We start from the raw sequence: 15,026 nt of genomic DNA on the forward strand, positions 1-15,026 counted from the left end.
AGTGAATACGCTCGAGTCAGTGCTCCCTTTTACACTGAGGTTGTGGGACTTGCACAGCACCTCCCCCTTCCCTTCCTTTCCATGGCTCAGCAGACAAGGCTGTGCGGTACGCACGCAACTTTACAGTCATTTGGACGCTAGCGAGTGCATCGGAGGGTGACAATGCCGAGCACGAGCGGCAGGTTGAACCACAGTGTGTGGCATGGGCATGTACGTTACTGCGGCAGCTAGACTAGACAAAGGGCCGAGCGAGCGGCCCACCGGCGGAAGTTCAGCACGGGAGTGCTGGCCATGCACATCATGGATCGGCTGGCCGAGCCCGGCCGTCAACATGTCCCTGGACCGTGTCCGGCGGAGCGGTGGCCTTCCCGGTTCTGCAGTGACGGTCCAGCAGCAGCAAGCATCAAGGTGAAGTGAGAAGCGGTAACTGGCGTGAGTGGTTGCAACACCTCCAGCCCCGTTACTAATACCGTGTTGAGCTAAGATGGCGTTGCACGCTTTTGCCAGAGCAGCAGATTAGCGCCACGTTATAGATTCCCTGTATTGCAGCATGTTCGCATGCGTTGATACATCACCTGAAGCAGCGTCTATTTACCACAGTGAGTAGAGGCTAGCGCAGTGTTGTTTGTTTTTACTACCACATTATTCCTTGCATAGTAACTTTTGGTTGTTGCTTTGTTGCCAAAGGCATTTGGTCACCTGCACCATATTCCACCAGTGGGAGCGCAATATTGTTTTACACCACTGCTCTATTGTCCAAACATTGTGTCACTGTTGTCACAGTTTTAGACACGCCTAAAATAAACCAATGTTTTGGCTGCAGCCTGTGCTGTGTTGTCAGGTGAGACCACAGCTTGCAGACCCATATTTACTTGAAGGCGTGGCCTCTTTTAGCACACATGTGGCCTTCAAGGCAAAGAAACATAAATGGCGCTTTGAAAACTGATGGCCGTAAGTTACATCTGGCAAAGATACCCCCGTAGAGTTCAGTGCTTTCAAAGTTTATTAAGCCCCATAAACAAATGGTTCATAAAAATGTTGCAGATCTGTATTCATCCAAAGGACTCCGAATTTCGTAACTTCAATTAGCAAAACAAGCGAGCAGCCTTTTTCTTGTCTGGAATCACTGGTGCATGAAGCACCTTTGAACACTTGTACGCACCACAACTCCACCATGTTTACACGACAGCCTTTTAACTTTAAGAAACATGAAAATTCAACAAAATGACAGCCTCAGCACTTCTTGCAGTTTTGTGATTTTGTGCACAGCTCCTCGCAAATACTGAAGAGCAGGGGTCCCCAAATTCAGTTCTGCGGAACTCCTTGCTTCCTTGGAGTGCCTTCTGGGTTCCCTGAGCACCTAAATCCATGAATGCTGGATAATGAACAAAAAATTTGCCGCCGAGATTTCTGGCCCAAATGATGCACACTAAGTGTGACTAAAGCAACATTTTCTCAAACTGTCGCATCTAACGGCCGCCTGCAAAGGCTCAGACAATATGGGATATTACATAAACCCTGCTTGTCGCAAGCTGTCGCTCACATAGACCACCATCATAGACTGCCATACACCACCAGATAGAATTTGGCCATCTGCTCAAAAATAAACGGAATGATAACTGCATACTAGAATAATCTAGTCTTAAGAATGCAACTGTGGTGCTTTCTCAATATTTTCCGGTTTTTGTTCAGTGTCGCGTTAACACCCACCTTTTCTTTCCCCATTCTATTTTGGGACTAGTACTGTTATTGTTCACAGCAGACCGTCGGACAGCAAGCCATGATTAATTGGATTTGGAAATTTTTTTTTTTTAAAGGCCTGTGCATGCGCTATTTTGCATGCGCTATTTTGCATGCACATAACACCAGGGGCAGATTTATGGGTCCCTCACCTGTTGTAAGGGACAGCTGAGGGAGGGGGTGGGGGTCCATTTGAACTATGTCTATGAGAATAGTCCCTTCTTCCGTCTCGTCCGTCAGCGCTATTTTGCCCTACCATTCAACATGAACCAGCCCGACTCAGCCCTCTCCATGGAAAAAGTCCCTATAAATCCACCCCTGGGTTAGGCAGAACAGGGTAGAAGCTAAGACATGCAGGGTTCCTAAGTATCTGCTGATGAGGTAGCCCCAGTAACATTCACAACTTCAAATTTGGCACTGCATGCAACCTGCAATCACGTAAGTATATTAGATGATTATTATTAAATTCTACCCCAAAAAAGCGTTTCTACAGTGAAAAGATAGCATATGCAAGCTATACTTCAAAGAAAATATTATTAGTTTAATGTACAGGCCGTTTCACGGAGGAGAACTCCATTTATGCCAAAAGTTTTGTGTCTTTCTGCCTTCAAGTTAATCACAGTTTGCAGTATCAAACCTTGTTGTGAAGCTACAATACTGTAAATTCGGTGTTTGCAGAAATTTTCAAACTTTCAAACTTTTTCACAACACAGACTTGCCATCAAGAAAAATTTAGCAATTCATTCCAGTGGAACTAATTTCATGCAAACAGTTCAAGCAGGTGCTTAACGTCACGGTTTGTGCTTTTCCACATATCTAGACAACAGATGAAGAGACAGATAAAGAGATGAAGCTATGGCAGAGCTCACAAAATTTAGACCCATGCACAAAAGGGGCATGCACAAAAAGAGCCACAGGATGTGATCACCTTTCACCAGTTTCAGACACTGGAGCAGGCCGCATGGGCATATCGCAAGCAGACATCTTGGTGCGAGCAGCAGCCTGCTGCAGCACACGCACTTCAGCTGCGTCCGCCAGCTGCATTAACGTCTTGCGCTCCGAGCTGTCCTCGAAGTTTTTGCAGCCCACACACTTGCACATGCTGCTGCACAGGATCTTGGCCTGCAAAAATGAAGAAAACGAGGGTCATTGCGGAGCACAGAAATCTGTGCCCAAGGACGCAGTCAACAGTTCCAATGACCAGCATTTTTTAAAAGCAACTTCTGAGACACCTCCACAGCACGAAGGGAATACAGTCGAAAATGCCCTCTGCACTGGCCAGTGTAAGCAACACCAGCGCATCTACAACAAAATCTGGAGGCTGCATATACACAGACAATGGATAGCTTAAAGAAAACAGATGCGCACCACAGGTTTTGCAGGCCTGAGATCTGAAGCATTAGTAGTGCACAGCGAAAGGTTTGAAGTGCTGTACAGTTGAACCTACTTACGAAATACAGCAAAAATACCATAGCATAACGATGCCATGAGTCAGTACAAATGAGTACTTCCTTACCAGTCTGTTAAAGGGACTACGAAATGGCATTTACCAAGGTTAAGTAAAGCAAATGAGCGATAAATATTCCATTACTCGTCACCCCACCGCAAGAATTTCATCTAGCTTCATTAACACCGAAGACACCGTCAATTAAAAATGATTCCCCTCCTCTCCCCCCTTAATTCATACACTCCAGCATTCTAGTAATAGTAAAAGAAAGCAGGTTGGGTCTGCGCCCCACCTGTGAATCTTCCGACACCTGGTTCTTTTTTACGGTTTTATAAAAATGAATAATAAATCACCGGCTACATTCCAAGGACTCATACTTAATGAGGAACCTCAAAAGCATTCATTCTACGCACTGAACAGATTTACCGACACTCTTCAAAACCGTTTCATGGTCCCTTTAAAGCAAACATATGGGCCTGTCATTCACCTCAGGCATTATCACTCTTTGCACACACATGCATGCTGCCAATGGCAAGCTAGTGCACCAGCAGTCTATACTACAGCCATGAAGCTGCAAACCCTTGTCTCTTCTTTGACTCTATGGTTGGCCAACCATTGAGTCAACAGTTCCACGTTTTGTCTTATTACGGTGTTTTTTACTCAGAGGTGAAAAGGCAATTACCAATGCAAAACCTTCTTTTAACTTGTCTGCATCAAGAAATGACTATGTAGTGGAGAAAACCACAAATGAAGTCCACTCCATTCCGCCACTTTATACAGAGGCATGATCTATGGAACACTGTGACATAGTGATCAACCAAAGCCAACTAAGCTTGTAGTCAGACGATCTTGGTGCCAGACTTAGACTGGAATAACTGCTAGTCGATCAATTCTGCATCATTTTCAGGCTTTCCAATGCTGTGCTTTCAAAAAGCAACAGCTTCAGTACCTCAGATTATTAATCTAGCTTGAAATGTATGCTTCAAATTTAAATCCCACTCCTCACATTAAAATTTAAAGCTAGTTTTCTTTAAATTTGTAACAACAGGCTGCTGACATTTGTTCAGAAAACCAAGTCCACAATTGTCACATCCGTCGACATCCATGTTTGCACCAACCGCTAAGTTCATTTCCCGATGAATGATTAAAGAGCTGATAAAAACAAGCAAATTCAGGAGCCACTAACAACTCTGACGGCATCAACCACAACCAACGCATGTTCCTGAAGTAAGTGGTCCACAATGGCGCACCCTCACTGATGAGCTGGATGCTAGAGAAAACCCAGACACTACAGTTGAAATAGCTTGAGGACACCTAATTACCATTAGCAGTGGCAATGTGATAGCACAAGAACCTCGTTGTGAGCTGCCACGCACGACCACATATACCATACAAGTGGAGGGGGGGGATTTTCTCTCTCCACCTGCCAACTGTGGAAGGTCGCAGCTGGCTCTTCCGTGTACCACCCATGGCTGGTGGAACACCTGCGCAACACCCATGTCGCCTGCCAGATGGCAGGTGGAAAAGTGTGACACTGCCGGTGGATGTGAGGACACGGGGATATACAGTAGCCTCCCGTTAAGACGAACTTGCTTAAGATGAACCCTTGGTTAAGATGAACAGTGGTGGTCATTTGTTTGGTTTCCCATAGAGTCAATGCAAAAAAAATCTGCTTAAGATGTACACTGCACACGTGCTAATTGGTTAAGATGAACTTTCACGACCAGCCGTGCCCAAGCCATGCAGCTTTACTCGACCATTTGAGCAGTATTTCAGTGGAAGGAAAGAAAAAAAAGCTAAAAAATTGAAAGCTTTTTTGCACCGCCGACGATCCATGTGACGCGGGGAGGCACAGAGACCTAACCACGTCTCCGTTGAAAGGGCGATTCTGTGAAAGCAGAACTGTCGCTGCTCCTCCCCTGTGAGGGCACTGAAGGATATCTTGGAAGGTTAAGTGATATGCCTACGCTTGTAGCAAGCAGACGATTTTCTCAACAGACACAAAAAAAAATAACAGACTGGGCAACACTCAACAGTGCCTGATGCACTGCACTAGTAGTGCAATAAATGCTTATGTTGCAATTATTTTTTTCCTAAAAGACTATTTCATGGCTTTGTTCACATATACGCAGTATTTGGACACACACTGCATGCTCGAACATCATTTTAAGAAGCACTCCTAATTAGATGAACTTCTGATAAGATGAACAGTCTTCATGGTCCCTTGGAGTTCATCTTAAAGGGAGTCTACTGTATTATGCAACCGCATTTAAAAATATTATGCCAGTTGCATGTGCCAACTCCAAGCAGTAATGAATTGCAGCATCACCGAAGTGACTCATAGCAGCTTCCAGACTTCTCATTTTCATCAGAGGAAAAACAACAGTGACAGCCGTACCTTTAAGCAGCGCTAAGTGTCCCACAACCTTGTTCTACTAGCTGTCGAAAAGCCACAGCAGCGTGTGCAGCCCTTACCTCGTAGCATTCACAGTAGTTCTTCAGACAGCCGGATCGCTTGCAATTGCAGCCTTTTGTGTGGCGTCGTTCGTGGTCACCTTCTTTCCCTTTGCCTGCAGACGACAAGTTGGTAAGAAATCTGGCCCCCAAGTACAAGTGCATCACGCAATACTGTCGGCCACTGGTCACAAGCAGAAGTCAACACCTTTCAGGAAAACAACCCCTGAAAAACCACCTCAAGCCGGAACCACACCACTATAGTGCAGTGTCATTGCACTACAAAAGGAAATGGCAAGTGAACAAAGAGATGTCTTCAAAAAAGACCCTCAATGGCAGCTCACTTGACATAACTGAGCAAAAGGAAGAAAAATAGGCTGTATCTGGACCCAAAGTATACCTGAAACTCTGAGTGACATGTGCTCATGGGAGTGGTTGCATGCTTAGCCCCGCAGTTCAAGTCAGGAGCATACGGAAAGGTAGAATTCACTACGCGCAGCACACAGCAGAATAAAGTTCTAAAAACTGATACGGCTATTTAATGGCCAGCTACAAACCTTCAATGAATACTTCATGCCTAAATTCAACAAAGTTAGGCAAGTGCACCCAGCATTTTGTGAAAGTGCCAAGCTTTCCTCGCTTTTAGAACACAGTAGACTAGCGATACTTCAAATTCAAATAATTAGAACTTTTGGTTAAATCAAACAAATGCCAAAATTTTGGTTGGCTGGCTGTATCTTCAATGCATTTTAAAGCCGCTTAATTTGTACCGCAGATTCTCTTAAATTGGCTTAATTCAAGCTTTTTGGTCCCGGTGCGCCAATAAGCGGCGGCAGAGGTCGGATGCGCCAGACGTGTGGCACTGCGTGCGCAATTCGGCCCCTCCAACTAGTGAATTCAACTGCGGTCCAAATGGGGGCTGGGTCGATCGCAGTCACCCTATAGCTTTATAGTTTTGTTTTCTGAGCTTCGCTACAAGCCCACAACAATGTGGGCTATCAACCATGCATCAGGGAGCCAAGGCCAGCTGCGCGCCGGTTCAGACGCTGACTGACGTTTCACCGGTCTTTTCTCCTTTTTAGGCATCGCGCTGTTCTGGGTCAAATGTGTGTTCCCTTCACCTCCCTCCGCACGGTCGTGTGTGCCAAAAATGCAAAGTCATCAAGAGCTGCTCATTGTGTGGTGGCTCCACAGCTACTGCGTCGCACCTGTGAAGGACGCCACGCAAGGCCTTACTATTTCGCAGCAGTTCCGATATGATAATTACGACAGTGAGCATGCAGTACACCATGAGGGAATTGCGAATAATCACCACTGCCATGCAATTTTCACTAAAAACAGAAAACCATTGCTAACCTTTAAATCAGATCAATCTGCTGCACTGCAAAACTGTTTTCTCAAAGCTTTCTTTGTAGCCATTCGACTATCGGAACTTCAGATAATTCAGACTTTCTTTCAGTCCCCTGAGATCCCAATTAATGTGGCTTTACCATATTAGGAAACCAATGCATTATAGATAACCTTTTTTAAAGCGTACAACCAGTCAGAGACTGCCGGTTAAGTAATGACATCAGTGCCTTTCACCCATATTTTAAGTTGTTCTAAAGCATTTAGCTAAGCTTGCATGGTGAAATAGTTCTACATTACTATTTATATGTGTAGATGTCCATAAAGCAAATCACATTTAGTCCTAGATCATATAGTAAGGTGCACTTCTGATAATTCTCATCCCCTCGATTAATATTTGAGCCGTAATATTAATTTATAACAAGCCTTGTGGCTAATTTCGAGCCAGCGTTCACGGCAAAACAGCGCGTTTTCATAAAAGTACAGCTTCCATCTCATGCCCGCGCTCATGGCGAGTTAACACATGGTACCTCATGCCACATTTACTTGAAAAATAGACGCACATTTCTGTAAAAAAAAAATCTGTTGCTAATTTGGGAGGTGCACTAATTACGTGGGTAAACTTTACACAGCAGAAAATTGGAAGTTTTCAGACAAGCAGATGACTAATGCAAGGGTGCATTTATTTGCAAGTGAACTCGTTATGCTACTTAAGTAGATAATTACTACAAATTTGGCTGATGAAGCCGTGAAGGCAAAGGAGACAGCATTTTGAGCAAAAGATTGTTTGGATATTTGTGGTTTTGCTCCGGTAATGCCAGCACCCACCTATTTTTGGACGAAACGCATGGGGATTCCTCTCAAGACAGGCTCCAATGGCCTTTTGACGTTCTTCTTCATGGTCCAGGTTGTTAAAGCAATTGTTGCAATTGCAACTATGGCAGAATTCCCCATTGGCAAAACAGTCACAGTACCTGTAACGAAGACACAAAGGGCCTTAGTATTTCAGGCAAACAGATGTAAAGCTACAGCCTGTCTATCTCAGGCTGTAGGGAACGTATAACCAGCCTCATAAAATACACTATTCTAAGACTGTCTTAGACTGTAGGGATTGGACCCTTCTTGCACAATTATCACCTTTCTCTAATGCATTTTAAGGAAATCACCTAAGGCGAAGTAAATCTGTAATAAGGGAGTAATTATTCATTAGCACTCACTCAAGTGCAGCCATTTACTCCATCCTGCAGGACTGCCTCAAAACACATAGGGCCAGCTCCATTCCCACAATGAGTTGGTGATCAATTTGGCCTTGCCCTGCCACCTGCTAGCCGTCCTGGTTAGCTCAGATGGCAGAGTAACTGTCCCAGACAGGTGGTGATATCGGTTTCAATCCCTGGACCATAACGAATTTTTCTTCGACTACAAACTTTCTCTGGAAGCTGTACAGCTTTCCTCTGTAGTCTTTCTTCGACTGTGCTTGAGTGAACGCTAATAAGTAATTAGTCTCTTATTACATTGCCTTCTTGCATCGCCTTTTTGCGTGTGCTGGCAGTCATCCATCTGCCGAGCTGCACACTGCAGGCAACAATTTTGGCAGACGTTGGCAACCGTGCAATTCCAAAGACAATTTCCTGCACCAAAAAAATTACAGGATTGCACTCAAGTCTGCTTAAGAGCAGAAATGCGAAAGCATTTCCCTGTGCTCTTTTTCTCCCTCCATTTTTTGGTCATTCTTTGTTTTTATTTTTTTAATTTTTGATGTTTATGTTTTAAATATTTATTTATATATTTTTAGATCACTGCGGCGACCCGCATGGAGCAATGCGAAAGCAAAACGTCCCCGTACTATATCAACGTGCGTGGCTGTTCTGAAGTCCATGTACTATATCAACGTCCATGGCTATTTTGTTGTCTAAGTGTGTTTTTTTTTTATTTTTATCACCTTTAAAGGTGCAATGAAAAGTAATCTGAACTTGTCTTTTTGCTGCGGGAACTCAACCTACACGTTCCGAGCATTCTTAGAAACTCGGATTTATTGCTCTGTGTGGCCGATTTCCCTAATTAAATCGGATTAACGTCCGGCTCCCGCCTTTTTTTTTAAATTCTCCGCGTACAGTGGGCGGAGTCGACCAACGCGTGGAGTGCCTTTCAGCCAGCTCCATGGAGGCTTGCTGCTCTGCCATCGGCGGAGTAATACGTAGGAATCCGTAGTAGCAAATAGCCCGCGCTTATTTTTATTTCTGCGAGCTTATTTTGTAGCAATATTATCTGCAAATGAAACTATTCACGGAAACCTAAAAAACAAAATAAAGCGAAAGCAAAGCCTCCACGGAGCTGGCTGAAAGGCACTTCACACGTTGGTCGACTCCGCCCACCATACGCGGAGAATTAAAAAAAAAAAAGGCAGGAGCCGGACATTAATCCGATTCAATTAGGGAAATCGGCCACACAGGGCAATAAGTCAAAGTTTCTAAGAATGCTCGGAGCGTGTAGATGAAGTACCCGTGGCAAAAAGACGAGTTCAGATTCCTCTTCAGTGCACCTTTAAGTACGTAATAATTACACCTCAACAACCAAATTTTTAACATGACACATTTATCTTCAGAGAACAACGTAACAGTGCGGACAAAATTGCACACACTTTTTGCTGAACACGAGAGAGCCATATAATGCTTTCGCATTAGAACCTTCTGTCAACAAGGTTCAAGCCATGTGCAATTTTTGATGGCACGGTGGTCAAGGAATCAAAGCCTATCCCCACAAATTTTAACCTTGATTATATTTACGTGAAAAATACGGGTTGAAATTCACACATATTTCTGTGTCTACAACCATTATCTATTTATAGTAGCCGACCGATTCTTTGGACTCTGATAATTCAGACTTGTGAGAGATATTGGACTTTAGTGAAACCCATAGGAACATGTACAGGTGGCCACAAAAGTTTTCAAAACGCCGTGGCCGGGCATGGCCGGGCACCAAGGGGTGCACTGTGCAGGTAACGCAGGAAATTGCAAAGCACGTTCTTCAGTTCAAGGCTGCATGCTTAGACTGCTCTGCATTTAGGCTTTATTTGTAATTTTCGCGTTTCAAACAACGTGTACATGTTCATAACCAATACAATAGAAACCCTCCACAGTAAAGTAACTCAGGCCAGCAAAAATCTTTCCTATATCAGGATTTCTACTATATCAGCTGTTGGTGGTGGCATGGCTCTGAAGATGCTCCACGGCAATTAAGTGGCTACTTACTAAATAAAAATTGTTGGTCCATAAACAATACTCAGAAATGCCTCTCATCCTGCTCTTGTTGTCCCTTTATGTGATAACTGTTTATTTTCAGTTATCACATTCTATGTTAGCCTTCGATTTCGTTCACATCTTGTGGAAGTACCGCATTTGCATAAATAGAACGTGGCCGTGAATGCAACGAGAGTTTGATTTCATGTGAAAAACCAAAGCTTGCATGAACACAGCGTCGTCTTCCATAGCCTCAGAGACATTTAAGAGGCAACAGTTAAGAAACGCAATAACACAGTAAAGCATGGCAAAACTGCCCACACGGTTTCGCCGTGTCCACTTCTTGCCGCCGCTGCTTCATACTTTGCACTTCTCTGTGCCGTGAACGTTGGCCCTTTTCTTGCCTTTCCTATTCCTCACTGCACTTTTACTGTCTCCTTTCTCAGCGACCCGAGCCACCTTCTTTTTACATTCAGAGACAACCTTACTTTTTTTTTTCCCGTGCGCACCGCATGCTTTCCCTCACAGCTCCAAGGCATTCAAAAAGTTGGCTTCTCCTTTCAAGGTGAAGCTATTCAGTGTGTGCCGTTTTCTCATTTTTGGTATTTATTTGCCTCCAAATGTCGGCCTCGCGATCCTAGACTTCGCGCATGCCACAATGTCATCATTCCGTAGGAACTAGTCACCACGGCCCAACGATCTTTACTATAGCTGTTTCTTTGAAAAAAATCTTTACTACAGTCGAACCTCGTTACAATGAAACTTTTTATAACGAAATAATGGATATAACGAAGGAATGACAATTCCCCTTGGATGCTCAGTCAGAATGGGCTATAATGAAGTTACGGCTATAACGAAGTAATCACCGGGCCCCTTCAACTTCGTTACGGGGTTCAACTGTATAAGCGTCTACAGAAGGCGAAATGGGACCGCAGTTTCACTTTACTATATATCCAATTTTACTACAGCAGGGTTCTACTATATTTCAGACTCTGCGCAGTTCATAAAGTAGATATGAGCAAACATTGCTGCTATAAACAGACAAGTCTTTGGTGTCGTCAGTGCCGTAAAAACCGCCATTTTGGATTCAAATGCACATTGGCTGATAGGCTAGGCAATTTCTGTAGACAAGCTTGGCAAGAATGAGCAATTAACTCAAGCTGATGGCACACTCTTTGGTCTTACTGATGTGGTCTAGAAAAGATGTGGAACCCTGGACACGCAATCACGTTGATAATGAGACAGCGGCAGAGTTGTAGAAATAACAGAACTCAAACGCTCAGTGACTCAATACAGCAGGTGGCAGCATACTAATGAGCTGTTAATATTAAAGAAAACTAGTTTCTGCGCATCATGATGCTTCTGTCAACAAGGCAGGATTCAGCCCTGGTTCCGACAAGAAAAGCAAAATATGGAGGGTTACTCACAATTTCAGGCATTGGGATTTGGTGCAGTTACAAGGCTTCCGGGGCCTTGAATTATCCTCACAAGGCGTCCTGAAAAAAATGACACGGTTTTTTTTATCTGACAGGCTAACACAACCAGAATATTTTCCTACCAAAACAAAATGCGCGAATTGGCCCTGTGGTACTCTTTCATACGCGAATACACCACCACACATGTGAAAAAACTTCAAAGCAGCAAGGTTCAGCTATTAAGGGGGTACCCTGGACTTGAAAAAAAAAATTTTTATGAAGTCACAGTTATGAAATTTTCAGACCACATGTATTTTTGTGCGCTGATTCTAGATATGTCATTTAATTTCCTATAAAACAATTCCTTGAGCACTTGTGCAATTTTTATGCAAGTATTTTGCAGAAAGTTTTGCAGAAAACTTGCTGCAGGAAACTCGCTGAAATGCATGCCATTGGGTTCTCTTGACACCAAGGAATGCAATAAGGATAAAATTATCATCCTGGCTATCATAGAACCTGAGTTATAGGGTTTTGAAGTTGCCGCTTCAGAAATGAGAAGAAAAGCGTGTATTCCTGTTTCTGAATTGGCAGCTTCAGTACCCTATAACTCAAGTTCTATGATAGCCAGGATGACAATTCTAGCCTTATTGCATTCCTTGGTGTCAAGAGAACCCAATGGCATGCATTTCAGCAAGTTTCCTGCAGCAAATTTTCTTCAAAACTTTCCGCAAGATACTTGCATAAAAATTGCACAAGTGCTCAAGGAATTGTTTTACACAAAATTAAATGACATATCTAAAATCAGCGCACAAAAATACATGTGGCCTGAAAATTTCATAACTATAACTAGATTAATAAAATTTTCTTTTCAAGACCAGGGTCCCCCCTTAAGCTTTCTCTTAGCTTTTAACTATGAGGCACAAGCCACTTCCAAGACAAAGGGGGAAGAAACCTGCACATACCCATTGACATGAGCCTTGGCCGGTGGGACGGTAGCCACTGGTGGTTCCCTGTGGTCAGGCCCAGCCGAGACGCTGGCCGTGGTAGGAGCAGTGGCGGCTGCAATGGGCACAAATCCTCCTGGGCTGCTCAGGAGGCTTCCGGTCTGAAACATCACTCGTGATGTGCCAGTTGAAGAGGCAGGCGATGGCTGCGTGCCTTGCTGGAACTGCGACCAGTGAACGACAGCTGCTGTAGAGTTTCACACGGGTAATGATATGCTTGTAACGACCGCACGAACATTCAATAAAACAATAATTCGAAAAACTACCGCCCGCGAAAATAAGAAAAAAGAAACCTGTCAACAACCTCACTGATACATGCGTCTAAAAAACCACAGGGTGTAGATTTGCCAATTGTTACTGATGACACCACCTGATCCGTACAATCAGTGGGCACTGCTGCGTTGCGCTAAAACCAAGTTCACAGGAGCTGCAGCAAAACGCGCCTGAAAAATTTCATTTACAACAAAAGGAAAAAAAAAAGGGCAAAATGAACCACATGGCATACAACTCCTTCCAAAAATATGTTACCACTTGTTCGCTTCTTGTTTCAATTTTTTTACAGCAGCACTGCGACAAATTTCTTTCACTGCGTTAACGATGGAGTTGGTGGCATCCTTCGCTGCAGCAACACGGTCCATCACTGAAGCCAAGACCAGGCACACACAATGTGGCACACAGGAGATGCGGTGCATGCAGACAAGTGCTGCACCGTATGCTGCAGTAGACCTCCACCTCAAAGACCAGCGCAGAGTGAAGTAGAAGGAATATTCACTTATCAGTAGGGGCGTGCGAACATTGAAATTTTCTAATACGAATCGAATGCACATATGAAAAAAAAAAAATGCCATCAAATATCGAGTATCTGTTCAGTATTAAAAAAATCTCAGAAAAAGATAAGTAGACTGTTGTTGTACACGCGAGCACGATCGCAGTATTAACGGGCAAGCAGCCGCAGCTGCCACAGCTTATTGTGGGTGCGAGAGGATGCGGGGGACGGAAGGATGCAGAGGGAGGCAGTCACTTCTTCCCCCTCTCATCTTCGCAACCATCGCTGTCCAGGGAAACAGACTCCCTTTTTGCTTCGCACGGCATGCGTAGTGGCACAGGGCATGCACTGCGGCACACTAGCAGCATGACTATAGTCGGATACAACTTAAGAACGGAGCGGCTTTTCCCCATCAAAGGACGCCCTCCCAGCCAATGGCGTCGGCCGATTCTCGTGACCCTGCTAGTGTGACAGTGCAGGGAGCGGTGCCACAATGGAGAGAGGGGTCTATCCCCGAATGTGGACCGAGAGGACTATCCCCTTTCATCTGCCACTCCCTGCATTGTCACGCTAGCAGGACAATGAGAATCGGCCGACGCTAGTGGCTGGAGGGGGGTCCTTTGATGGGGAAAAGCCGCTTCGTTCTTGAAGTTGTATCTGACTATAGTGGCCACATTGCACAGCCTGGCATTAATGACGTGAGATGGCGCAGGCATGACAAAAGCATGACTCTGGCTCAAATACTATCTCATAATGCTTGCAAACGGAATGTGGGAAATGGCGAAGTTTGCGATCTTTGAAGCTGTTTTTTTGCAGCAAACAAATTTTTTTTATCACGTTCGCGGATTTTTTGGCCTGTTAGTTAATCGAACTATTTTTGGGATCTTGACAAGTCCGAAAAATCAATCGGTGACTGTATTCGGGACCAAGTTGAAAATATAATGTGATCTCTTTTTTTTTCCTGTTCCTCTAGGTAGCTACAGAGACCTTCACCGTCAGACTGGCTCGCTGCTAGGAGAAGCCAACTTTTCAGCAACCTTGGAGACGTGCAGAGCACATGGGCAAATGAGAGGGTGGCTATGAATGTGGAAAGAAGGTGGCACATTGAGAAAATGATGTGACAGATGAGAGGTGCTGTAAAATCAACTTGCAGCATCAATGGGAACCACTGTGATGTTTGGCCACAAGTTTAGGTGAACAGTGAAATTCATAATGTCCAAATATTTGAGACATTAGCACACTTCACAAAGTAAAACTACAGGGGCAAATCGAACTGAATAGCTTATGCTATTTGCAAACAAATCAAAACTTCAGTTACTCACACTCCACCTGTCACAGGCTTTCTCACTACATGCGCGTGCTTCTGGAACCACACGGAACATGTCAGTCGATACGAGGCAGCCCTCTGTTTATGATGCGATATACTCGGTGGCTACACTTGCCACCTTGGAACATTGTATCCGATACAGCAAGCAAGAACACACAAATAAAAATTGTGAAATGCTTACTCGCATATCAGTGCTCCGCCTAGGGGGAAATAAACAAAGATGTTATTCAAAGAAAGCAGGAGTGAAAAGTGCACAAAGACTAATAAACTTAGATGCAACAAGGACT

General features: G+C 44.2%; 1 protein-coding gene across 12 annotated transcripts in view; it reads right to left on the reverse strand.

Moving 5' to 3' along the window:
• Positions 1-15,026, reverse strand: part of LOC149353747 (uncharacterized) — a 62,111-nt gene that overhangs the window by 3,808 nt on the left and 43,277 nt on the right. For 10 of the 12 annotated variants that reach the window (XM_089582764.1, XM_089582772.1, XM_089582774.1 and 7 more), the window contains exons 10-15: positions 14,921-14,939; positions 12,605-12,810; positions 11,655-11,723; positions 7,817-7,962; positions 5,663-5,757; positions 2,669-2,862 (exon numbers count right to left, since the gene is read on the reverse strand). In XM_089582764.1, coding sequence (XP_089438890.1) covers positions 2,669-2,862; positions 5,663-5,757; positions 7,817-7,962; positions 11,655-11,723; positions 12,605-12,810; positions 14,921-14,939 — 729 coding nt within the window. The remainder of the gene's footprint in view (positions 1-2,668; positions 2,863-5,662; positions 5,758-7,816; positions 7,963-11,654; positions 11,724-12,604; positions 12,811-14,920; positions 14,940-15,026) is intronic. The other 2 variants (XM_089582771.1, XM_089582776.1) reach the window with 1 other exon arrangement.

The sequence above is a fragment of the Amblyomma mixtum genome, chromosome 3, assembly GCF_055824585.1.
Source record: "Amblyomma mixtum isolate Tamu chromosome 3, ASM5582458v1, whole genome shotgun sequence".
Classification (NCBI taxonomy): domain Eukaryota; kingdom Metazoa; phylum Arthropoda; class Arachnida; order Ixodida; family Ixodidae; genus Amblyomma; species Amblyomma mixtum.